Source organism: Xiphophorus maculatus, chromosome 6 (genome assembly GCF_002775205.1).
Source record: "Xiphophorus maculatus strain JP 163 A chromosome 6, X_maculatus-5.0-male, whole genome shotgun sequence".
NCBI classification, from domain to species: domain Eukaryota; kingdom Metazoa; phylum Chordata; class Actinopteri; order Cyprinodontiformes; family Poeciliidae; genus Xiphophorus; species Xiphophorus maculatus.
In genome coordinates this window covers 23,517,349-23,543,814 of record NC_036448.1, presented here as the reverse complement: position 1 = coordinate 23,543,814, position 26,466 = coordinate 23,517,349, and the positions used below count along the sequence as shown (strand labels likewise).

General features: G+C 36.7%; 1 protein-coding gene across 1 annotated transcript in view; it reads left to right on the top strand.

Moving 5' to 3' along the window:
- ak5 (adenylate kinase 5) overlaps positions 1–26,466 on the top strand; it is a 97,552-nt gene that overhangs the window by 44,664 nt on the left and 26,422 nt on the right. The window contains exons 7-8 of the mRNA XM_005811454.2: positions 7,463–7,553; positions 15,606–15,679. Coding sequence (XP_005811511.1) covers positions 7,463–7,553; positions 15,606–15,679 — 165 coding nt within the window. The remainder of the gene's footprint in view (positions 1–7,462; positions 7,554–15,605; positions 15,680–26,466) is intronic.

Below are 26,466 nucleotides of genomic sequence, written 5' to 3'. Positions count from 1 at the left end.
TCAATGGAAACAGAGCAAAAGAATTGCAACATTCATTTCTCCTGGACTTGGTGACAGTATATAATTGTTTGCGTTTTGTCGATTTTTGTAGCAATTCCTCAGACTGAGCATGCATGTAGCAACAGTGGAGAGAAAAACCTCCTCTGTAACAGGAAGAAAGCTCCAGCAGAACCAGAACCTGCACAGATTGTGCAAAAAAGAAACAGAGACCCTGATCCTGCAGTACTTTAAATGCAGACGTTTTGTGATAAACATGTCTGTAATCCGAGCTCCATAAATCAAACGTTTTGAAACCTTACCAAAGCCTGATGTCAATCGTTTAAACGTAAAAGCAGAGATTATTTTTTTACTATTATAATTATATTTCATGTTATAAACAATACTTCAGGAATAAATAACTGTTATTTGCAGCAGGCTTTTTTATAAACATGCAGGAGTCACTTTGTAAATTTGCAACTAATAAATTTTGACTCAAGACTTCAGAATCCAAAAGAAATACACAGTTTCTCATTTTAGCACATATAATATTTTTTTAAGAAGTTAAACTGAAGTGGGAAATAATTTTCTGTTTCACATCTCTCCAAAACCTTTGTGCAGTTGCCAACGGAGTCTGCCTAATTAAAACACTAAATCATTTATTCTGCAAGGTTGCATCTCTTTAATAATGAAACATTCTTCTTAATCTGTCCCATAAAAAATTTACCTCTCACAAATTACTCACCGTTTTATCTCTTTTATTCTTGCAATTGTTCCAGGCAATATGAGTTATATACATATCATTTACGCTTCAGAATTTCTACAATTCATTAAATACAAAATCTTTAAAGGAAAAGTAAATCCTTTAAAGCTTGCTGAAAACATAAGAATCCTGTCAAGGTAATGAAACAGTTTTCATTCTTTCTAACAATAATAAAATATGTGACAGGCTCAAATAATAAAAGTTGCTTCATTTAGTGGTTAAATTGCTAAATGGTTTATATTCTTTGACATGTTGGCTAGTTTTCTGTGATGTTTTTGAGTATTTAGTGAAGTTTGAATCAACCTTGATAAAAGAAAATCAATTTAGTGTCAAAAGAATTCTGATAAACCTTTTAGCAACAAAACATGAATTAAAAACTGTTGTTTTCCCCAAGGCTACAACACAAACAACTTCTTGATTCACTTTAAATCTCATCTTTCTCTGAAGTCGATGTGTGTTACCATTCACACACTGACTTCGCAGACCATTCACGTAAAACATTTGTGATACAGTAAACATAAAGACACACTGAAAGTTTAAACTGTAACTGTTTGTTAAGGCAACATTCGAAACTGACTCGTGTAGTAAGCGAGAAGGAGGCATAAAAACAGCAGAGAAGAAATAAAAGTACTACCACCTTGTTCTCAAGAAAAACTGGGAAATAAAATATTAAATGGAGAATGAAGCCACAGCGACTGAATCTGCTTTGTGTCGTCAAACGTTTTCATTTCAGTGAAACGTCTGGTTTAAATATCCAACGCAGAACTTTAAAGGCAACTATTGCATGTTTTGATTTTTACCGCTGTATGCACTGTACAATGGCTGCTGGAAAAGACAATTGTTATGTTGTTGACTTACTATTCAGAAACCACCTGCTGTTGGTTGTGCAGGAGGCTTTGCTTCTGCTTTTCAAAGATGTACCGTTGTATAATTCCACATCTTTTTTCAGCCATTTTCAGATGCGACTGTAAACACTGAAATGAGGTCGTGGCCAGCAGCAGATTATATGGATTTAAAGTGAAAAGACGCCCTAAAACGGCTCAACGTGAAACGAGCTCAAAATAGGCAGAACTGCTCAGAGTAAAATCTCATCATCTAAGAAGGATTGTATTTAAAGAAAATGTAAGAAACTTGTTTTATGTAACTCATAGACCCATCTTAACCTCTCCAAGGAAGCATAACAGGTAAATTTAAAGATCCTGGTCTTTGTAGGACAAAAAAAAATGTCCGCCATGCTGAACTGGAGCATCTAGTGGGCTGTCCAGACAGATCCTCAACCCAAAATAAACCTTTTTCTGAAGCCAACTGCAACACAATAACCATAATGTGGAATCTAGTAGAGTAAAAAAACATCTTCATCACAGACTTTGAAAGGGAGGAGAACCAACCAAACTGGAAGAACTTTTAATTTTATAATGAGGGGGGGAAAAATCTGGACTGTCCTGAGGTCTTCCAATGTCACTCAGATAAAACATGTCTAATCTAATCCTTTTGGGGGGTTTTGGGTTCATAGTTTCAAATATTTGATCAGTTGATGGGCAACTTGTTTTATCTTAAAAGTCCTTTTTCAGTAAGTTTTCTTCTTCTTCTTTTCTCCCAAACGCTGTATTTCAGTAGAAACACCTGGAGTAAACCCAATTTCCTCTCCTTTTACAGCCGTAAATGAAAGCACGTCTGCAGTCCTCGCTCTGTGATTTGAACGTTTTGAGGCCTTATCGATGGCATGAACCTGCTGTAAATTGCTGTTGCCACTTTCTGTCAGGCGAGCGTGGAACAAACAGCATCACTTGTCTTCGCTCTCAGAGTCTGTCTGGTTCATCAAATCTTCCCTGCAATCACTTCGTTTTACGCCTCAGAAAACAAAAGGCTGTCAGAAACAGAAGCACTCTTAAAGTAATAATAGTAATAATTGCATTCGGCGTTATCTGTGAGGTTGTTCAAAATCCGAAGTGAAGCCTTCTCTTCCAAATATACATCTGTACTTCTGAAAACTCTGAAAAATTGATTCACTTTTTGGTCAAAGAAATGGTTTGTCTCTTAATTATTTTTAGCTTTTCAGCTCCTGAACAACTTGGTTTTTGATTTATTTTACTTTAAATTACAATCATAAGGAAACAGTCTTCCAGTTTGTTGATTTAAATATTCCTTCGTCTTCAACCCAATAAAACTGTTCAAATTTTACCAATAATCCCTCAAATTTTAAGGCCAAAGCCATGACAGTTGCTATATAAACAATAAAGAAATCTCAAAATTTTATGTGTTGGATTAACAGCTCAACCTTATCTTTACTTATTAATAAAACACGATTGATTGATTGATTGATTGATTGATTGATTGATTGATTGATTGATTGATTGATTGATTGATTGATTGATTGATTGATTGATTGATTGATTGATTGATTGATTGATTGGATGCTGAGCTTATTTCAGTGAGACTTAAGACAGGAGAAATCATTTTTTTGTTCAATTCAAAATTATGAGAAAAAAAAGTGAATTCTGAACAAAGTCAGATTTCACAGATTACAGTCAGATTTCACAGATTACAGTCAGATTTCACAGATTAAAGTCAGATTTCACAGATTAAAGTCAGAATTCTCAGATTAAAGTCAGAATTCTCAGATTACAGTCAGAATTCTCAGATTAAGGTCAGAATTCTCAGATTACAGTGAGAATTCTCAGATTAAAGTCAGAATTCTCAGATTACAGTCAGAATTCTCAGATTAAGGTCAGAATTCTCAGATTACAGTCAGATTTCACAGATTAAAGTCAGAATTCTCAGATTACAGTCAGATTTCACAGATTAAAGTCAGATTTCACAGATTACAGTCAGAATTCTCAGATTAAAGTCAGAATTATGAGGAAAAAGTATGAATTTTGAGAAAAGTCAGAATTCACAGATTAAAATCTGAATATATGGATTAAATCAGGATTGACAGATTAAAGTCAGAATTCTCAGATTAAATTCAGGATTCGGAGGGAAAAAGAGTGATTGTCTTCCCAGTGGCCCTAATCCTCCTCTGTATCGTAATAACCAGAGGATATAATTGGAAAAATCTCAGCTGAGTCCTAATGGCTCCTAAACTCATGCATGAACTAATGTGTGAGTCTTAATGGTTCTGCCCAGTGGAGGCCTTCGTTATTAGAGTAGCTTGTTTTATTTCAATGTCAGACTCTGGTGTGTGGAGCTTCGACTTCTCTTATAAACACTGGATGTAAATCACTGCTGGATTAAAACAAGTCAATTAATTGTTCGTCTTTTTTCCATTTAAAACAACATGTTCAACAGTGTTTGAAATATTCTGTTTTCACAAAGTTTCCCACCTCAAACGTTACATTTAAGCAGCTGGGGGGATTTGTTGTTGTTTTTTTACCAACAATAGTTGCTCACACAAGCATCTACTGATCTCTGAAGGCACCAACTGCAAATTGCAGAGAGTGGAGGTAATTGTTTGTTGAGGCCAGGATTGAAGCCGTCGTGTCATTCTAGGAAATCTGGCTGAGCTAATTAAATATTCCCCGAGTGAGCTCAGCGCTTCCCTGCCTGAACGACGTCAGAATCCAGGCAGATGTAAACAAACACAGGAGGCATTTCTGGTTTGTTTTCAGATGTCTGTGAAGCATTTTATTATGAAATCCTGTTCTGGAGATAAACTAACAATATCGTTCAATCGTTAAATCCATTTCTAAATATCCTAAACAAACGTTTGAGTCAAATATAAATCCTTGACAGATTCTCATTTATATATAACTTCAACTGTTTGAGAACCTCCCAAAAAGTAAAAATAGCTGTATGATCAAACAGATTGCACTGAAAGAACAGAAATAGCTTTACAGTACAGAAGGAGATGCTGCTTAAAGCTCTGTGTGAAATACTTGACTGTTTTCCTCAAATCTTCTTCTTGTTTTGAGATGTTTGCGATTACAAATGTTAATATGAACTATGTGTAAAAGTAAAAATATTATAATGCTGACTTTTTATTTGCTAATAATAGATTTTTAGTAAGCTTAAAGATGCTACAGTACTGTTTAAAACAGGTATGCACAATATATTTGCATCAATATCGGTATAGTTCAATATTAGTTATTTTTTAACACATAGGCATCAGTCTGATCAGTAAAACTGGGCTGGTATTGACAGCCCGTCACCTAGCAACCCAAGTGGAGCTCCAGCACATTTGATCAGTTAGTTTTACTGATCAAATGTAAAACTACATTTGAAGTTTATATGCAGTACAATGGCTGCTGGAAAAGACAAGTGTTTTGTCGTCGTCTAACTATTCAGAAACCACTTACTGGTTTTTATTGGCTGTGCACGAGGCTCTACTTCTGCTTTTCAAAGATGCACGGTTGTATAATTGTGCATCTGTTTGCAGCCATTTTAACATGCGAGTATAAACGTTGAGTTAGGGGATGTGGCCAGGAGATTATTTGGATTTAAAGAGACAAGATGCCCTAAAACAGCTCAAAATAGGCCGAAATAAAATCTTATCTAAAAATGATGTGCAAAAAAAGTAATGAACAAGTTTTTTGTAGCTCATAGACCTTAGCTAACCTGTTCAAGGAAGCATAATAGGTCACATTTAAATCTTTACTTTCTTTGTATTCATCTTCAAAAATGTCTGGGAGTTTTGTATGCATTTGGTTATTTTGGTATTTTTTAAAATTTAAACTATTTTCAGCCTAATTTTGTTCTGTATAGTCTGAAAAATATTAATGATTAAACGGTTTAATAAACAAAGAATTCACAGCTAATGTAAATGATGCACCTCAGGGAACATTTTCACCTATTCCTGCTCTGTTCTCACAATCAGGCATTTACACATTAAAATGAAAGAAAACATTTAAAAAACCTCTAAGTTGAATGATGTTTGACTCTGGTGTATATTTGCGTGGATCGGCCTTTTTGAGGGTGATGGTTGTGGCTGTGAAGGGAAGCGCGGCGAGTTGTTCTCCGGTGCCACAGACCTGTCTGAGTAACGCTCAGCCTGATCCCCTCTCCTGCTCCTCTGCAGGTAGACTCCAGGGAGTCTCCCACGCATCTCACACTTAGATGCAGGCTCTCATCCTTTGGTGGGGGGGGTTGTTGTTACCATGGTGACCTCCAGAGGAAGCTTGTCATCTGTAAAGCTCTATCCTTTTTGTACATTTCTGCTGACTCCCACTGTCACCACTTACTTTAAGTTTGGAGTGTGCAGCCAGTTTCTCTCCTGACGAAGATTCAGCAGGAAGTTCAGTATTAGTTCAAGCCAGTAGGTGACAGGACTGGTCCTTTTGTTGTTTTATAACTGCCATTAATATTTTTTGTTGTTGTTGATTGTTTCAAGTTTATATTATTTTTAAATGGAACATTATGTATTAAGTAACATTTACAAGCATATACATGTGATTATAGCCAAACGGCTAATTTCCATCTTTAGTCCCATCGGCAGGCTGATGTATATGATGTTTAATAATAATAAGAAGAAAAAGCAGCCTCAAACTACTGCACAAAAAACTCTTCATAATGCAGAAAAGCGGGTAGACAGTTCTTTGCAATTTGTAGTTTATAATGGTTCAATTATTTTCACTTTAAGTTAAGTTGAATAGAGTCAGCTTAACTTCGCTAAAATGTACAGTTAAGCTACGCTAAGCTAAACAGGGTAATTTTGACTAGAAAAGGAAGTAATTAAAACAGTTGTTTGAAATTTGCAGTTTATAATGTGTCAGCAATTTTCATTTTAAGTTGATAACTTGAATAGAGTTAGTGTTACGGCACTAAAAATACAGTTGTATAAAACTAAGCCATGCTAAAAAGGCTAATTGTGAATATACTAATAGTGTTGTATACAATTAAGCCACTCTAAGATAAACACTTAAATTGTGAGTAGAAAAGGGAGTCAATGTTTGCAATTTTTAGTCTATAATGGCTGAATAATTTTCACTTTAAGTTGATAGTTCAATAGAGTTAGCTTAACAGTGCTAAAAATAGTGTTGTATGCAGTTAAGCTATGCTAATTTAGCAGGCTAATTGTGAGTTGAAAGGGGAATAAATAAACAGCTGTTTGCCATTTGTAGTATATAATGGTTAAATAATTTCCACTTTAAGTTGATAAGTTGTAGAAGAGTTAGCTTAACGGCGCTAAAAATACAGTTGTATATGATTAAGCTACGCTAAGATAAACAGGCTAATTGTGAGTAAATGATCCTGTTCCCTAAGCCACTATAACAAAATCTTCTGCATAGACATGATAAACAGATCCATGTGAATTGTTTGGTTAAATATTTTGTTGTAATCAAAGACTGCAGTGCATTTAGATGAAACTGCCGTCTTACTGTGGCACCTTCTACAGTCTGTGGTCACTTTTTGCCTTTCAGCTGCTGTAATTTCTTCTGAATGGCACATAAGGGTCTCCTGGAAGCAGATTAGCCAAGTGAAGTCTCAAGTTCACTCAGAAACCTTATTCGTCACGGCCCTCTTTCTTCCTGATCATGTAGAGGAAGCGAGCCGGCTTCTAAAGGCTCTGAAAGGGGCCGATCGACACCCAGGAGAAGCTAATTAATGTAGTGTTCATAAAGCTTCCGGTGTGCTCTGAATGCAGAACGACCCGAGAGCCCCTCGGCTCATTTCAAGCCTTATTCATCTGTCAAACTCCGCCAGGAACAAAGGGAGAAGCAACAAAAGGTAACGTCAAGAAAGTTTTAAACACCACAGTTAATATTATTTTCCTTTCATCTGTTTCAGCTGGATGCTGATCGAGATGAGGAGGAGGTTTTCTGCAACATCAGCATGACTTTGGATAACAAGCTGTTTCCCTCTGAAGAGCCTGTCGCCGGTAAGACCAGCTTTTTATTCATTAGCAGTGACATGCGGTAATTATAAAGGACTTGTGAGGACCTGTAAAACGCTCTGTTCAAACTGAAATAAAGGCATTAGTGCATTTAAAGTATTAAGTCACCATTTTCATGGCAGAAAGTGGCTGGTAAAGCTGCAAGAACTTATTATTGCCATATATTCTTCTTCTTTTTAGTCATGTTACAGTGACAATAACTGATGTTGGAGAAAATGAAAATGTTTTAGAAAAAAATACATTATATAGTCAACAATTGTGAAAACTAGTTACATTTTGTTTAATTTTGTCAAATGCCGTCATTAAAATCATCAACGCACATCAGATATGTTGGTCAATGTTCCATTTCTTATGGTTCAAAAGCAACTCTAAATAGTCAGCATAATGTGGAAAGACTTCATTGATTTTTTAGAAAACATAATGCATAACAACAACTATATTAAGACAAGTTAGGAGTTAAAAGCAGAGTTTGAACGTTGTTCAGTCAATCATCCAAAAATGGATGCAAACTGCAAAAACATGGCCGCCTACAAACATTTAAAGGCAGGCAAGAAAAACATTAACCAGAGAAGATGCAGCAGGAAATAATGTTGTGTGGGTTTTCTCCACAGTCCCAAACAATCACTGCTAGGCAGAGATGAGTGGTAACTAGTTACATTTACTCAATTACATTTACTTGAGTGACTTTTTTTTTTTTAATTTACTTATAGGAATATTTTTACTACACTGCACTTTTTACTTTTACTTGAGTAATTTTATTACAAAATATTTCTACTCTTACTTGAGTAAAATGTCTGGATTTTCTACCCTCTGAATAAAAAACAAACATGTTTCTACCAAAAATTCACCAGACTCAGACACACTCCTGCAGTTTTGTTAAAGTTTTGGACGTTTTTTTAATGAAAGAAACTGATTTTGAAAAAAAAATTTTTGCCTGATTGTTATTTTTTGTTACTTATATGAATTATTGTCATTTTTGTCCTTAAAATACCAACATTTCCACTTAACTTTACATTTTGGTCCATCTGATGATGTAATTTAAAAATATTAAATGATTGATCATTTGATCAGTCACTCAGTATTTGGTTAATACTTTTTTAATCAAATACTTTTTTACTCTCGAGTAATTTTTTGGACGGCTACTTTTTACTTCTGGTTGAGTAAAAATATGTTGAAGTAGTGCTACTATTACTGGAGTACAATTTTGGGTACTCTTCAAATTGTACTACATTTCTTCTTCGCTCTGACTTCACATCCAATCTTCTCTACAGAAGCTGCAATCAATGCGCCACAAAAGGCCGTTGCTTTTAGTTGCTCTTTCTTTTTATTCGCTTCCTTTGCTGTGTTATGATCTTTCCGGCTCCCATTGCTGAGTAACTTCAAATAGATCCATAGATGGCGGCATCCATTATTACTTCTGGAAACAGTGCACTGCTTTTTACAGAAGTACACTGCAAAAACACAAAATCTTACCAAAGTAGATTTGATCTAGTTTTTAGTGCAAATATCTTGTTACACTTAAAATAAAAGAAAACTAACTTACAAGTAACTTTTCAGCAAGATATAGGAGCTTGTATTAAGTCAATAATTTCTTAATATTGATTAAAAAGTTCTAGTTCCATTGGCAGATATTGAGGAATTGTCAACAAATTCCCAAGAAATAATTTTGCATTTACTTGCAGAAAATGAGAAATGGTCAAAATAAGAAAAAAGATGCAGAGCTTTCAGACCTCAAATAATGGAAAGAAAACAAGTTAATATTCATTTAGAAACAACAATACTAATGTTTTAACTCAGGAAGAGTTCAGGAATCAATATTTGGTGGAATAACCAGGAGGTTCAGTGCAGTGGGCTCTTCATTTTTACAGAGCTGTATTTTTCAGCTTAATTTCCAGAAAGTGTCGTCTGTAAGTAAGCTCCACCAAAGTGGCCCACAATCAGTCGAGGAAAGAAAAGGCGCCATCGCCCACACACTTCCTGGTTAACACACAAGCAGCCAGATTGAGAGAGTTAGCAGCTCTGTGAGAAACAGAGACTGAAGGTTGAAACTTCACACCCTGCAGGTTGTTATGTAAAACTGAGGAACAGCTGCTTACAGAGCTGATCCAAAAGGTGCGACCAGTCGGCGCTCAGTCGGCGCTCAGTCGGCGCTCTGAAGGTGTTTCTGATGCGTTTCATAAGACGGTTAGCTAACGGAAACGGATGAGACCTTTGGGATGAGTTGGCAGGATATTGTTGACCATCGCTGGGGTTTTATAACAGATCATTTCACTAAACAATCTTTATGGTTCAGATCAAAAATTTTAAAATGGTTGATTATTATTATTATTATTATTTTTTATTATATTATTATTTATTTATGAGTTCTGGAAGTTGTTTTGTTTGTTAGGTGGATCATTTTGTCACAAACTAACAATCTGTAATATTTATTTAGTTGATTTCCAAGTTTCCATCAATACATGTTCATTCACCCATCATCCATCCATCCATCCATCCGACTGTCCGTCCATCCATCCATCCATCTAACTGTCCATCCATCCATCCATCCATCCATCCATCCATCCATCCATCCGTCCGTCCATCCATCCGACTGTCCATCCATCCATCCGACTGTCTACCCATCCATCCATCCATCCATCTGACTGTCCATCCATCCATCCATCCATCCATCCATCCATCCATCTGACTGTCCATCCATCCATCCATCCATCTAACTGTCCATCCATCCATCCATCCATCCAACTCTCCATCCATCCATCCATCCATCCATCTGACTGTCCATCCATCCATCCATCCAACTCTCCATCCATCCATCCATCCGACTGTCCGTCCATCCATCCATCCATCCATCCATCTAACTGTCCATCCATCCATCCATCCATCCATCCATCCATCATCATTCGATCCATTAATTAGTCTTCATCCTCAGTCTGTTGGCTCTTTGGTGTTTGACTGACATTAAGTAAAACTGCAGCAGCCAGATTTGAGTCTAATAGAGAAACATTTGAAGCTGATTCTGCTGCTGATGTCATAGATGGGAAAACCTTCTGAAATCTCCAAATGAGTGATTAAAAATACGATCTGTAATTTTTAAATCCACTCCATCGCAGCCACAATGCTTCTGTTACTGTAAGAAACAATGACGCTGCCGTTCCTCTTTGTTTTAAAAGCTGAGCAAAATGTCCTTCATGGGCAGCTTCTGCAATTTAGTGAGGAACAGTTACTGCTCAAAAGGAGGCAGATTCTCATTAGGAAATGAAAAGTCACCATGAAGGTGACACATTGCACCTAAAAGCAGCTTGTGACAAAAACATGTTCAGAGTTTTGGTATTGACAGCAATGCTGGTGGATGGTGAATCTATTTAGAGTAATCTTAAGATAAATGTTTAGAATAGGATCTGAGCTAGAGAGAAAAACCCTGCAAAATTGTCTGCTTTTTCAGGATTTCAGTTTCAGAATTAGACTGACCCACAAACCGCCCACATGTCTGTTTCTCTGAATGATCCGTGTGTCAGATCGTTTGGTTTGAGCACATAATGAGACTCGGAGCCCATTCTCATTTCAATCCTTGACAATCCCTCAAGCTACTTGACAGCAAACTGACGCGCTATTCCCCCCAAAATGAGAGCAGTCGGCTACACGATGCAAATTTTAAAAACTAAACAGATGCAGTAACATTTGCACATATTTTAAACTACATAAAAGTAGTTCCATAAACAAAATGCGGCTCAAATGTGTCACAATTGCACATGAAACTTCATTACATTATCTTTGCTGCACTTGAAGAGGGCAGTATCTCAGTGTTTCAAACGAGGGCACTTAAAAAAATCTTACCAGATATTTTTGGTTAAGTTTCTAGTGCAGATAACTTAGTACACTTGAAATAAGACAGAAACTAACTTGGAAGCTCCCACTTCTTGCTGAGAAGTTAGTTGTAAGTCAATAAATTCTTACTTGATGAAAAACTAGTTCCACTGGCAGATTATTTCACTTAGCCAGAACATTTTCATCAAGATTAAGGAATTATTGATTTAATACAAGCTCTCATATCTTGCTGAAAAGTTACTTGATAGTTAGTTTTGTCTTATTTCAAGTCTATTACATTGTTTGCAGTAGAACGTTGGTTTTTAGTTGTAATAACTGAAGCTGAGCGTTGACTCTACACTACTTTACTAAATGTAGTGTAATAAAAGAATAATGTTACATACCGAGACAATAAGTTTAAAACAAAAGCCAGAAAAACAACAGTAAAGTATATTTGCATGTTCAAAGGAGAGGGTAAAAGTATAAACTTATTTTCATATCCACCCTTTTTTCACCATCATCCAATAAATTACTGTTAACTTGATTACATTTTTATCCATATCTATAACTGGTATAATGAATTCATATTTACATGCCATTATAACCAAGCATCAATCATTTTTAATATGTTAAATTAATCCGGTAATAATGGACAACTTCATTAAATACTAACAATAATATTAATAATAGCAGAATTGCAACAGTTTGTAAGTTTATAAGTTTTCGGTAATTTATGCTGAATATTTGACAATTTTGTTTGATCTTGGGCTTTAATTTTTCTCTGGTTGTTTCCAAATATCTTCACTTCATTTTGTTATGTCTTCAAAACAAACAGGTTACTCTCTGCAAATTAAAAATGCCTCGTTAAAAGCAGATTTCCACCTCAGGCGGGAGGTAATTAGCTGCCGTCTGCCAGCGACGCCAAAGCTTGCAGGTTTGGATGTTTGCTAAAAACAATAAGAAATTTAGCGTTTAGTTTTGTTTGGCTTCATGTTGAAGATTAAAACGCTCGCAGTAGGGACGCAGAAGTAAAAATAGAGTGGAATATTGTGCAGCATGATAAGCTTAAATTCAGGGAGAATGAGAATCAGCTTCACATGTTTTAATGATGAGTTGATGACCAAATATAAAAATAGACTCTAAAAGGACAAATCGTCCTGCAGTATTTTCATAGCAGTTTCCCAGAAGAAATAAGGCCGTTGTCCTCTCTGATTATGGCAGCAGCAGCAGGAGTTCTGGGCTGAGGTGGCGCTGACGAGCCCCCGCCACCTGACACCACCCGGTAAAAGGAGAGACGTCTCCACACTGACGGAGCCAGATGAACCCTGACAGGCTGCTGACTCTTTACTTCACCGCATCACAAAGCTCTTTATTATTATTATACATCAAAAACCAAAAGGGAAAAAGTTTCTGGCTTAGTTTTCGTATGAACATCTGAAGCTGCATCTTGAATAATTTGAAATGTTAGACATGTTAGACTGCAGGCGGTGAAGTTTTACTAAATTCACAGATGATGAATTTCTGCCAATGGGAAACCAGAGCAGCTGTCTGGGTTTCTAAGGTGCAGCAATTCGCCTCAGTAGCTCAAATAGACGCATACCAAGACCTGTCACAATAATCAATAAATCAGTTAATCGCATGATAAATTGAAACAAACTCAATATATTCCATTGGCATGATTTATTGTTTCTGTTTTTTTCTTTGTTTCTGCCAAAAATTGGATGATAAAAATCTTCAGTCTGGTGCTTTGGTTTCAACTGGCCCTTTTTCTGAAGGACAATTTTGTTTACAAAGACTTCAAAATAAATTTTATTTGTTGCTTTATTTATTTAATTTGGATATTTCAAAAGTCTTCCAGTTCCAGTGTGTGTGTGTGTGTGTGTGTGTGTGTGTAGGGGTGTATATACACATATATATATACAGTACAGACCAAAAGTTTGGACACACTTTCTCATTGAATTCAATGAAAAGGTGAGTCCAAACTTTTGGTCTGTACTGTAAGTCCTCGACGTGGCTGTCACAGGTTCGAGTCCCGGCCTGGCGACCTTTGCCCCATGTCTTCTCTCATTACCTACTTTCCTGTCAATTAACTATCAAATAAAGGCCACTAGAGCCAATAAAATTCCTTATTTCTTTCCTCTTTGTTTTGTGGAAGTAAATTATGAGGTGGGTAGAGTACCCAAAAATTGTACTAAAGTAAGAGTAACACTACTTCAACATATTTTACTCAAGTAAGAGTAAAAAAGTATCAAGTAAAAAGTCTACTCAAGAACTGAGTAACTGATCAAATTAGTTTAAGGACCAAAATGACAATAATTCATACAAGTAAAAAAAAATTAAATAAAAAAAATTCGGCAAAAGAATTTTTTTCCTAATCAGTTTCTTTCAATTAAAAACGTATGAATCTTTAACCAAAACTGCAGGTGTGTGTCTGTGTTTGTTGGATTTTTGGTAAAAACATGTTTGTTTTTCATTCAGTGGGTAGAAAATCCAGAAAATTTAACTGAATACAGAAGTAGCGATACTTCAAAATAAAATTACACAAATAAAAGTAAAAAGTGCAATGTAGGAAAATACTCCTAAAAGTAAATTTTTCTAATGTAATTGTGTAAATGTAACTAGTTTCTACCCGACGCTGAATGTTTCTGATCCCATGCGGGTCCCAGTAGGTGTGTCTCAGAAAACAGACTATCAACTGAAGCCAATTAGGATAACGAAGCTCCGGCTCTGAGAAAAAGTTGACAGGTTCAGGAGTTCTTAAAACAGGTGGAAGCCATGATTGATTTACGCTCTACTGCCTCCAGATGTTGTTTCTCATTCAGCTGTCACAGCCTCACAAGGTTTCTACAGCTCAAAAAGGCAGGTCCGGATAAAATGAAAATGATTCATGTTTTTGGATTCTAGATGTTTTAAATCATGAAAAGAAAAGGATTTTGCAGAGGGAATGTGAATATGTCATCACTTCGGTTTATCCCCATCCCACATACAACTCTGGAAAAAATGAAGAGCCACTGCACTGAACCCCATTGAAAACCTCCTGGTTATTCCAACAAATATTGATTTCTTAACTTTTTCTGAGTTAAAACATTAGTATTGTTTCTAAATTAATATTAACTTGTTTTATTATTTGAGATCTGAAAGCACTGCTTCTTTTTCATTATGATAATTTCTCATTTTCTGCAAATAAAAGCACAATCTTTGCTTGGGATTTCAGAGCCATGTTGTCAGTAGTTCATAGCATAAAAGAACAATGTTCATTTTACTCAAAAATATACCTATAAAAAGTAAAATCAGATAAGCTGGTCATTTTAAATGGTCTCAATTTTTTCCAGACTTGTATATAGTATATTTGCTCCCTTCAACATTGAAAATGTTCCTTAAATGAATCAGATTGTGGCAACGAATGTTGTCCACAGATTTCTGTTGGATTATGTTTTGGATTTTTGTGCAGTGTAGACATTTTTGCTGATTTGTGTTTCACCTCACAGTGATGCAGAAAAATAAACATCTTTAGTTTTCAAGCAGGTTTTGGGTCAAAACTGAGTGGCATTTAGTAAAAACTTCATAATTTGACAAAAACATTGGTACTATGTTAATTAAAGAAACCCCACAGCATGATTCTGCCACCTCCATATTTCACCGTTCTGCAGATTCACTGCTGTGTCCTGTTTTCAGCTGTCGAATAGACGGCCTTATGTTTGACTCATTTGTTTACAGCAAAGCTGTAAATTAGGCCTACATCATCACCCCACCAACACCGTGCTTTACAGTTAGTTTGAGTTTTTGGTAATCTGCTTTACCTCATCTGTTTGAAAGACAATTGTTCCACTAATTTTGTGTTTACTTAGACATAACCTTGCCAGGCTATGCTGTGAAATTCTTAATAAATAAGAGCAAGTAGCTGCTAGTAAATAAAGTTTATCAGATCTTAAATTGTAGATCTTAAATTCCTAAATCTTAAATCAGATCTTAATTTGTATTGAAACAGGAGGGGTGTACTTACTTCTTCATGCACATCTTTTCTCATCTGAAGAGTGTGTGTATTATGTTTTTTTTACACATTAAAGTGAATTTAAATAATTTATTTAACCTAGTAAATAGCAGAACATTTTATTATGTCCTGATACATTAAACTGATTGAAAGGGGGTGTACAATTTTCTCTCTGTTCCTAAAATACCAAGCTGTTAAAGTGATCCTGTTATGAGTTAACGACTGGGTTTGTCTGTGTTCAGGTCCGAGTGAACTGGATCTCAATCTGCTGGGGGAAATAGGCAGCCTGGCAGAGGAAGCCCACAAAGAAAATCAGGTGAGATGATTTCCCAGCGCTGTGCATGAAGATATGTGCTGATAAATTCAGTAATTATTCAAACTGCACTGCAAAAACAAAACCTTACCAAGTATTTTAGGTCTAGTTCCTGGGACAGGTATCTTCGTATACTTGAAAAGAGAAAAACTTATCCACAAGTAACTTTTCAGCAAGAAACAGGAGCTTGTTTTAAGCAAATAATACCTTGATATCGATGAAAAAGTACTAGTTCCACTGGCAGATAATTTGATTTATAACTTGGGAAAAAGTCTTGTTATAAGTGAAATAATTTGCTAACAGAACTGGTACTTTTTCATCAATATTAAGGAATTATTTACTTAAAACAAGCGTTTATAAATTGCTGAAAACTCGCTTGCAAGTTAGTTTTGTCTTAATTCAAGTGTACTAAGATATCTAGAAACTAGACCAAAAGTACTTGGTAGAACTTATTGTGAAGCTTTTACCTTTAACTCATAAAAACTTGACAAAAACTCCATGAAGATAAAAGTGTAGAAAATCCTGTAGTGTTCTTATATTTATCCAAATCCAGAAGGTTCCTCTTTAGCCTTTTTAACCTCACTTTAATATTAATATTTAAATATTTCTCTTTGATTGCATTTTAAATGAAGATCACCAACCAGATAAACTTTGATTTCCACATCCGGCGCTCTTCTTTTCTCCTCGCTTCCTCCTTGGTTTTAAACATGAGCGACAGCTTCAAAGCAGCTTTAAAAAATAAAAAGGTGTCGGTGAGCTCGTCTCAAAGGCCAGATGATTCAGCGCTGCAAATGTCCTGAGATAGGAGGCATTGTTGTGCAACGTTTGGCAGCGTTTCAAATCAGCTCCATTCCTCCACACAATCTGGTGCTGCTGTCGGTGGAGCAACAACTCCAACCTCTGTCTGATCTCTCATCCAACTAAACGACTCAAAACATCTTTCTGAGCCCTTTTCCACTTTTGATTCTCTAAGGCTGTTTTCTAACCAGGTAGGCTTTTTTTCACATATACACACTCTCTGCGCCTCCCGTTTTTCTCTCCATGTCTTCAATTTAATGATTTCAGATCAGGGAGCTGTTGGTGAAAAACATCCGTTTGCCCCAAATACTAACTGTGTACCTTTAAGGGAGTTTTTCCTGGTTTGATCGGGGACCAAGGTTGCAACATTTGTTACATTTTTGCTTTCACACTGCACTGTGTCAAACGAGCCAAACTATTTGAAAACCTGTTCCCCTCCTCGCCTGTGGTGGCGCTGCACCAAGAACAACCGAAGCAAACAACACAAAAACCTTTGAAGAAGACATGAGTGCAACTTCCTTCTTCACAAAATGTAATGAAAAATAGATTACCATCATATTTTACCATTTTTAGCATTTCACTTTTGTCTTTGGTAAAAGACTATAAGCCATTTCTCCCACTAGTGGTAGACTAGCTCATTTGTTTAGGTTGTTTTTACCCAGAATGCCCTGCACTGTGGTCCACCTCCTGCTTTTGGAGCTGTCTCTATTTAGCATTCATGCTGCACCAGAGTTCACTTCAACCAAACTGAGACCGAGGTTTTTAGGCGGACCGGAGCTCACTTTTTGGCATTTGTGCCTGCTCTTAAAAGAAGAGGTGACAGTGAAAAACTTATAAAAGGCTTACATAAAATTTATGTGTTTACATTTTATATAATGTTGTATATTGTTTCTCTGTCTCTGATTATGCTAATTTATCACAGATGTCTCATTTTGGGGGCCGACAAACTAAGCTTGATAGCATGTAGCTGAAATTGGTTCTTTTTTGCTCACATTAAGACCTTTATATACTTATTTATGGTTATTCCCCTTTTTTAGTTCTTCAGAAGCGGGCACCCGGTTTATTTTTTTAGATCACTCTCCATCTATAAGATATTAATGCTTGTTTTGATGACCTCCCAGTAAAATGTTTTGTTGCGCTCTCTTCTTACTGTGACAGCATCAAACTCCTGAAGCTCTTAGCAGCAGGGACCAAAAAAAAAAAACCCTGATAGGAAGTGAAGGAATGGATGAATGTAGCCGGAAATAGACAAAAACATCTCCGGATGGAGGTGACCGACGTTCACCTTTCAACACATCAGTGACCTGAATCCATCTGGCAAAACACAGGCTTAAAACTCAGCAAACATCTGCAGAGGAGGAGTTCACCGGCAGTTCAAATCCAGTCAGACGACGCTCAACTGCAACTGTCGGGAAGAACGCAGCCCAAGAAAACCCAAATACAAAAAACTACAGCCGATTCTACCAAGTCCTGAGTTAGGTAAGAAGACTGAGAGATAATATATAAAGGAAAATATGAGTGTCAGGGGTGAAAGTTATTGATAAGCGGCCATTTTTGTCTTGTATAAAGAGGGACAGATGTCTTTCTATAACATAAAGACCTACATTTTTCACAATATGTTGAATAAAAAACATTATTTTGTGTCAGTTGCATTAAGTACAGACTGAATAAAGATAAAATTGTGGTTCTCACATTGTTAAACTTACACACATTTATAAAATATAACAAGACAGAAACATCTTAATTTGATGAATAGAAAAGTAAAAGACTTAATTCCCCATGAACAGAGAAGCTTTCAAACAGTAGCATTGTCTTGTTGCCAGTTTATTAGTAACTGGTTACATTTACTTAATTACTTTTACTTGAGTAACTTTATTGAAAAATTTTACTTTTAGGAGTATTTTTAGTTTTACTTGAGAAATTTTATTATGGAGTATTTATGTATATTATGGAGTATGGAGTATCTTATTTCTGGATTTTCTACCCACTGAATTAAAAACAAACAGGTTTTAAACAAAAATTCACCAGACGCACACCTGCAGTTTTTATTGAACTTTAATACGCTTTACATTGAAAGAAACGGATTTGAAAAATGTTATTTTGCCTTATCATTTTTGTTACTTATATGAATTATTGTCATTTTGTACATAAAATACAAACTATGTCATTTTAAAATATCAAATGATTAATGATTTGATCAGCTACTCAATACTTGAGTAGCTTTGTACCAAATACTTTTATACTCTTACTTGAATAATTTCTTGGACGGCTACTTTTACTTGAGTAAAAATATATTAAGGTAATGCTAGTCTTAGATCTTTTGAGCACTTATTGTTGTATTGCTGTTGAAGGAATATTAACACGTCATTCCATGAACTACATTAATTAATAACAGCTCTAAGATACTCCGGCCCATCAGCTGAAGTTCCTCCGTCAAAGTTAAGGAGCTTGTCGAGTGTTTACATTTTGAAACGAAACCTAAAAAGTGCATTTTTCACCCTAAACCGGACTCTCTTCCCTGTTATGTGACACCGCCGCTTAAAAATGACCAGCGACCAGCCCTCTGCTGTACGGCGGCCAAACTACAACGAAGAAGGTATAAGCGGACCTTATAAGTTAATCGAATTAAACTTATTTCTGTCTAATAAACCATTAATCAACAATTAATTGTAAGCTTAAACATTTTTAGCATCTCGGGTATTTTGACTTTGAAACACATTCAATCTACAGGAAATGCTCAGAAAGCCCTTCATAGTCAGTATTTCACCTGCTCAATAGGGGGAACTACGACCTGGAGTTTAATGAGAGTCCTTTAAGAGCCTGCTCATTCATCTGCATGAAGTGGCTACATGAGGTGAAATAAACCCTGAATCTGCTCCACTTTTACAGGAAAACCAAACCAAGCAGTCTGACGTTTTGTCTTTAAGTTGATCGCAGAGCTTCCTTTCCCCAAGTCCTGACTGTCCCTCCTCTCTCAGGGCTTCACAACCGGTTGACGCTCTTTGTGGAGCCAGAATACGTTGACCTTTGAATGAGGCTGATCAATGACCAAATGATGTCATCCACTCATTATTCAGACACGTTCAAAGCCTGGGCAGAGGCCGCTCTATTCATACTGTAAGTCATTAATCCATGTAGAGGTGAAACGCAGAGAGGCTGGAGGGCGAGCGGAGTGCAAACAAACCAAGCGAGAACGACTCACTGAAGACGGCCATGTCCTGTGCAACCTCTCGCCACGCCGAAGGGGGACGCGGTGCGTCCTGCGAAGTGGAACAAAGACGCAGCAACGCCCTGTCGCCCTGTATTTGCAGCGTCTGATGTGAGGAGATGGGTTGAGTAATCGTGCTGCTCAAAGAGGATTGCAGCAGGAGGTTTTGACGTGTGCTGTCCAATTTCTTGGAAGTTTTTTCCAATTATTCCCAAACTGTCCACCTGCTCTGATTAATTCCTGATGAAAGAGCGGCGCCACGGCTGACATGCTAAAGTACTTATACTTATAAGAATAGTACTTATACTTTAGCATGCCAGTGTAATTAGAGTTGCAAGTTCTTCTTCGGGTCTCGACCAGCATCTAAGTAAAGATTTTTACCAATTAACCAATTTTTTGGTTTTTGAATGTTTAACTTTTGGAGAATCAGGATTTTTTTTTTTTTTACCAATGCACTCCTTGGGTTTCTTTAGTTCAAAGTGATGTCAGTGCACCAAGCGCCACCATCTTGTTTGACACCTTCTACTTATTTGGACTTTGAACATTAGAGCCAGGCTACAATTTCTTTCTTTGTTTTTATTACGAGAATAATGTCATAATATTACAAGAATACAGGGGTAATATTAGAAACATTAAGTAGTAATTTTATGAGAAATGTTACAGAAAAACCTTTCTAATTTGAATTAGAAAGGTTGAGAATCTTAAGTTATACTTTGGTATTAGTTTATAAGGAAATACTTCATATATTAACAGATCAGCATCAAATTATTATTAATAGCGGGACTTTGAAACCTTTGCACAAACAACGATGTCTATTTTAAAGAGAACGACACGGACCGATGTGGCCACGTCAGATCTTGATCTGTTAGCTTTTTTTCATTAAAATTACATTTCTCCTAATTTTAAGATGTTTTTCTGATAATATTGCTCCTTTATTTTGCAAATATTATGATTATATTCTCATAATTAAACAGTAGTTATCATATCCTGGCCCTCATACTCCATCGTACAACTCACAGCCACTTCTTGTCAATATTTTCTGTCTTTTCTAAATTCTTTTTTAGAAAGGAACATCAGAAAAAAACAAGAAATCAGAAATCTGAAGTGGTATAAAACAAATTGGAGAATTTATTTTTAAAATTTCTCATCTCCAGCTATGCTCCTTTTTCTGATGGACTGAAAAGAAAACATGCAGTTTTTTCATTTACTTCACAATTATGAGCTGCCTTAAGAAAGTCTGTCACATAAAAATCATAAACAAAACACAACCTGAAAAAAACAAAAACATTTCAAGATGTCTGCATGCTTTTGCATCTTTTTCTGTTAGACAAATTAAATTAGCTTTTATTTCCTTTATACCTATTCTGCAGTCGCAGTGAATAATAATTAAAGTAGTGAGACTCTTTCTGACCTAATTTTTCATCAAAACAACTTTTACGTAACACAGAGGGGAAACTAGTTTGCCAGCCTTGCCTTAAACAAAGGCTGTGGCACAGTTTATAACTGGTGTCATATTTTTATTCATGTTTTCGGGGAAGCTGCAGGGTTGCATCTGTGCTGAAGCGACTGTATTTGTGTCATATCTCATTAGAGAATAGATCCCAAAAGGTTCGGTCTTCCCTTGGCTAATGAAGCAGCGGCTACACCGCATCATTAACACCAAGGTTTCATTCACAAATGGACCCAAAGCTGAAGCGCCAGCGAGTTCACAGCCAGAGTTTCTGTCAGCATCACATCCAAGCTGAGCAGCTGCAGCTCTGCTTTCTGCCAGCGGCTGTTTCCTGTCACTGCTCAGCCTCATGAGGCGATTAATGAGCTAAAATAAAAAATAAAAAAACTGCATCCGCTACACAGAAGCATCTTCTTTCATGTCTGGAAAATCCAGAACAGGGGGTCGCTTCATAACAGCAATCCTTTAGAGCAGGAGGATTTGGAAAACTCTCCAGAGTTCAGATAATTTCCTTTTAGCTCTACAGTTTTAAAAGCAAAGGAAAGGTTTCTTCCCCGTTTTCTTTCACCTTGATTAAAATCATAATTTCAACTCCTTTTGAAAAATAGGTTCAAAGCCATCAGACCGGGTGGAAAACATAATTCTTTTAGTCTCTCCGCAGTTTCTCCTTGTTCCAAACCAACAATTGTTTTTCTCTTTAAAAAGAAGAAAAGGACTTTATGCCTCTCATGCTTAGCGGTCGCTGCAGTGGACAGCCATCTAGAACCCATTTTCTTGTGTTTCTTGTGGATTTTTATGTTATGAATGCACACAGACCACCGAAGTGGACACTAGTGCATCATACAACACACTGCCAACTACTGGCCATCCACTGCAAGTGCAAGAAATTTTTAGTTAAATCCAATATGGTCAACAGACAAAAAATCAACTCAGGAATATCCAGACCTTCCTTCTACTGTAGAGGATTGGAGCAGGTAAAAAAAATATATATCATGACATCAAGTATATTATATATTTGCAAAACTGCAATGGAAACATTTTTTCCACGTCATGTGAGTCACGTGATCAACAAGAGGATGTTACTATTGACAGAAAAAGATGAAGACGACAACAGGAAGCGGTTGGAGGATGATGCTTGTTCAGAGGTTTTTATGTCATTTCCTTTGGTAGTTCCTAGTGCAGCGCCACTACAGGCGAGGAGGGGAACAGGATTTGATTAATTTGGTTTGTTTGACAGTGTGAAAGTGAACCACAGCAGCTGAAAATATAACAAATGTTGCAAGTTTGGTCCCCAATCAAACCGAGTCTAACAGACTGTCTGGTGTATCATGAAATTAAATTTATAAACAACTAAAGATTTATGTTAACATCCACAACAGAAAATGGGTTTAACGCACAAAATCAGAATCCAATAAATGCCAAGTGAATAAAAGGAGTAAATATCTATAACAGAGGGAGTTATTTTTGGATATTTGTGTAAGCCTGAGTGCATCGTCTCTACTGTATCCCTAGAAATGAACTGATCAGTGAATCTTACTGACGGTTTTGGCGTTCGTGCATGAATATTTTATACCGATCGCGTGGGAGAGCTGTGTGCCGTGCATGTGTTTCTGCCTCTGAGTCATCACACCAGTTGGTGTACCCACATGACAAGCTGGCTTGTTACTGGCACCCACTCCTCCACACTGGCACCTTTTATTTATCACCAATAACAGCGCTGGGCTCCGCTTTTACCCGAGAGGCTCCACTGATCCCCAAACTCCAGCTATGCTTGGGCTTCACAGTAACAGGCATCCAAATGTTGTAATCACCTCTGTAGTCAAAGAACTGACTTTGGTTTTATTATACCACAATAAAAACAAATAACACCAGAAGTATTCACGCTCATGAACTTTGACATCCCGTTTTTTACTGAAGGGCTTTATTATAACGCTGACCCAACATCTCCTCTATGAAGCCTGTCTATAATATTCAGGAGTGTTTTTATGGGAAAAACTCCCCAATTCTTCCATAAGTCCATTTCTGAGGTCAGACACTGATGTTGGACGGGAAGCCCTGACTTGCAGACTCCGCTCCAATTCATCCCAAAGCCACAGAGTTGAGCTGAAGTGTTTTGGTAGCAATTCCTAACCCAGACTTCTCAATTGGGTTACCAGACAGGGAAGTGTGATTTTTCACTCCAGAAAATACGTTTCCACAGCTAAACTCCAGCATCAGCAGGCTTCATATTAGGGCTGCAACGATTCCTCGAATGATTAGAGTACCTTGATTATTAAAATTCCTCAAGGAAAATTACCTGCCTCAAGGCTTTCCTAAATTGCGTTTTATTAATTAGCACACCTTGTTGCAGCCAGGTAATTTTGTTGTCCAATGCTCTCACTTCCGCCTACGAGTTGTTGACGAAAGCTAAGTGCTAGCAGTATAATGTAGCGATTCTTCGAATGAGGAACGTCCAATTTTTAAGTTCGATTATCAATTATTTCATTAATTGATGACAATGACGATGTTTACTGTATATCGTTTTTCGAGGAAACAGTAAGCATCCTTAAAATAAGTAACACGATGCCTGGAGTAGGAACCCTTTCTCCTGCCGGAGCTGCTGCCTGGTGGCCGGTTCAGAGCGCGGCTGGTGTGTTTATACAGGTTATAAACTGAACACTGTGGGCGGCTGTGCTGTAGTAGTTGATCATTAACGAAATAAATGAATCATTATCCCGACTGCAACAACTGGGTGGCGGAGCGCATCGTGGCAGTACAGAGCTGGTAGATGTTTCTGTGTGACGAAGAAACCAAATCCAGTCGTTCACATGAACATAAAAGCTGTAAATGGCTGGACAAGGTGAGAGTTCATCTGTTACACTGACTGAGGAATACAGAAACTAAAACTGTAGTATGCATTCTTCAGAAGTGTCTGTGAGCCTCCTGCTTTATTATTAAATTGAATATATTTTCAGATTTTTGTGTAATTTGTGCTTGTTTAAAAAGTGAGCTATTATTGTTACAGGGTCATAAACTACAGAAAAGTAATTATATTGATGCACAAATGTAAAAATTTGACCCAATGTTAGTAATGTCAATGTCAAATTTATTTATATAGCACTTTAAAAACAGGCATAAAACTGCACCAAAGTGCTGTACGAGAATGACAATAACACAAATTAATAAAAACAGAGTATCAAAACACTAGTTCAATTAAATGCTAAGGAATAAAAATGAGTTTTAAGAAGCGATTTAAAATGATCCAGGCTGTGGGCAGATCTAATTTGGAAAGGAAGATTGTTCCATAGAGGAGGACCAACAACAGAAAAAGCCCGATCTCCTTTCCTCTTAAGTCGGGTCCGAGGAACTGTCAGTAATAGCTGATTATTTGAACGTAGGGTTCTGGACACAGACTGAAATTTTAAAAGGTCCCGAAGATAAGGGGGAGCTAATCCATTTAAAACTTTATAAGTTAATAAAAGAATCTTAAAATCTATTCGATAAAAAACAGGCAGCCAGTGTAAAGAGGCCAGTATGGGCCTTATATGGTCACGCTTCCTGGTTCCTGTAAGAAGTCGTGCTGCTGCGTTCTGGATGATTTGAAGTTGCTGCATCTGTGATTTATCCATGCCTCTATATAATGAAATGCAATAATCCAAACGAGATGTAATGAAGGCATGGGTAAGTCCTTCAAGGTCCTTAAAACCAAAATAAGATTTAACTTTTGCTAAAATCCGCAGGTGATAAAAACTTGATTTATCACCTGCGGACTGATAAATCCGCAGGTGATAAGAGCAGTAGTAATACTGCTCTTATGGTAGAATTTACCAATATTTTATTTTATAAAATCTTTATTCGATTGCTCAATTAATCATCAGAATAATCAGCAGAATACCCTGACACTCATCATTGCGGTTGTTAAGAAGATCCACGACTAGCTGAACATGTTGGTGTAAATATGTTGATTTCCCTCTTAACCTAAACATTGTTTGTGAGACGTTAAAACTGGACAAATGTGCTTCTTGATTACATTTTCTGTTTAAGAAGGTCGTCATTTTTTTCATCTGCTCAGAATTGTTTTGGTATTTTTGTCTTTAATGTTGACATCGTCACCACCTACTGGAGAGCCACTGGTATTACAATGCTCTTATTTGTAATCCTGAATATTAAATTTGTCTTGTTTAAAATCATAAGGGAAAGGATATCCAGTTTTATTTGTAATCTTCTGTTCTCTTCCTGATAAACACTTGTCCATTTTTCTCCTCCACCACTTTATACATGCAGAAAAATCAGAAAAGAGCTCTACTGTCATATTTGCTTTGCATTTGTTGCTTGACCAAAGTTTCATTTTTATGATGCAATTTATTTTCTCACATTAGCCATTAGCAGCAGTTAGAGGATGTCAGATACTGCTTCCTATCTCTGTAATTGTGCTTTTGGGATTTATCTCCAATATTTATCTAGTGAAAAGCAAACAGAAGCAGAAAGAAAATACACAAAGTTGCAGTTTTATTGCAACAAGGAGTACAGATTTGCCCAGTTACAAGAAATTATTTAACATTTACATATTTAACTTCCAAAACATAAAAAAAGTCTTGTGTGTAACATTGTTAATTACTTCACCCTGATCTCATCTCATGGATTCGATTTCTAAACGTCAAACAACTATTAACTTTCGCCCTAATAAAATGAGTATCACTGTTGGAGGACCCAGTTAGATGAAAACACTGTAGGTGTCGGAGCAACCTGAGTCATTCGTGATGTGAGAGCGGTTTTTAATCACCTCCTGTTTACAGAAATGCTGATAAATCTTCTGGGAGTTGTGTTAGAACGGCGGATCGAATCAAATTAAAACTCATACGGCCGCTTCATGAAACATCACATCAAAAGATCTATTATGTTTGCCGTGCTGCTGGCTTTGATTTTGCTTTGACAAAAAAAGCACAAAACTTATTGTCTGGAGCCGCCTCGGACTGGAATGAGAACACATTTAGCAGTTATGCGTTTTTTTCTGCACGTAGCTGCCAGACAGTCACCTTACTGAGCATTCAGTGCATAATGAAAGCCATTCTTTAGACGTTAAGAGAGGCCTTTGCAGATCCAAACGCATTTCAGTGGGACGTGAAAGAAAAGCAGGAGGTGATGAAAGCTCACGCTGGATTGTTAGGAGGGAAGACAATAGTTGTTTGTTTCAGATTTTTCTGAATGCGTTGCACAATCTGCACTGTTTAAAATGCCAACAGACTCACTGCTACATTAACCCACTACTTTGGATGCATTTCTTCTTTTAATTTTATTCAACTGAATAGAAATGACTCAGTGTTTTTGATGTGGTTCACATTGATTTCCAGTCAA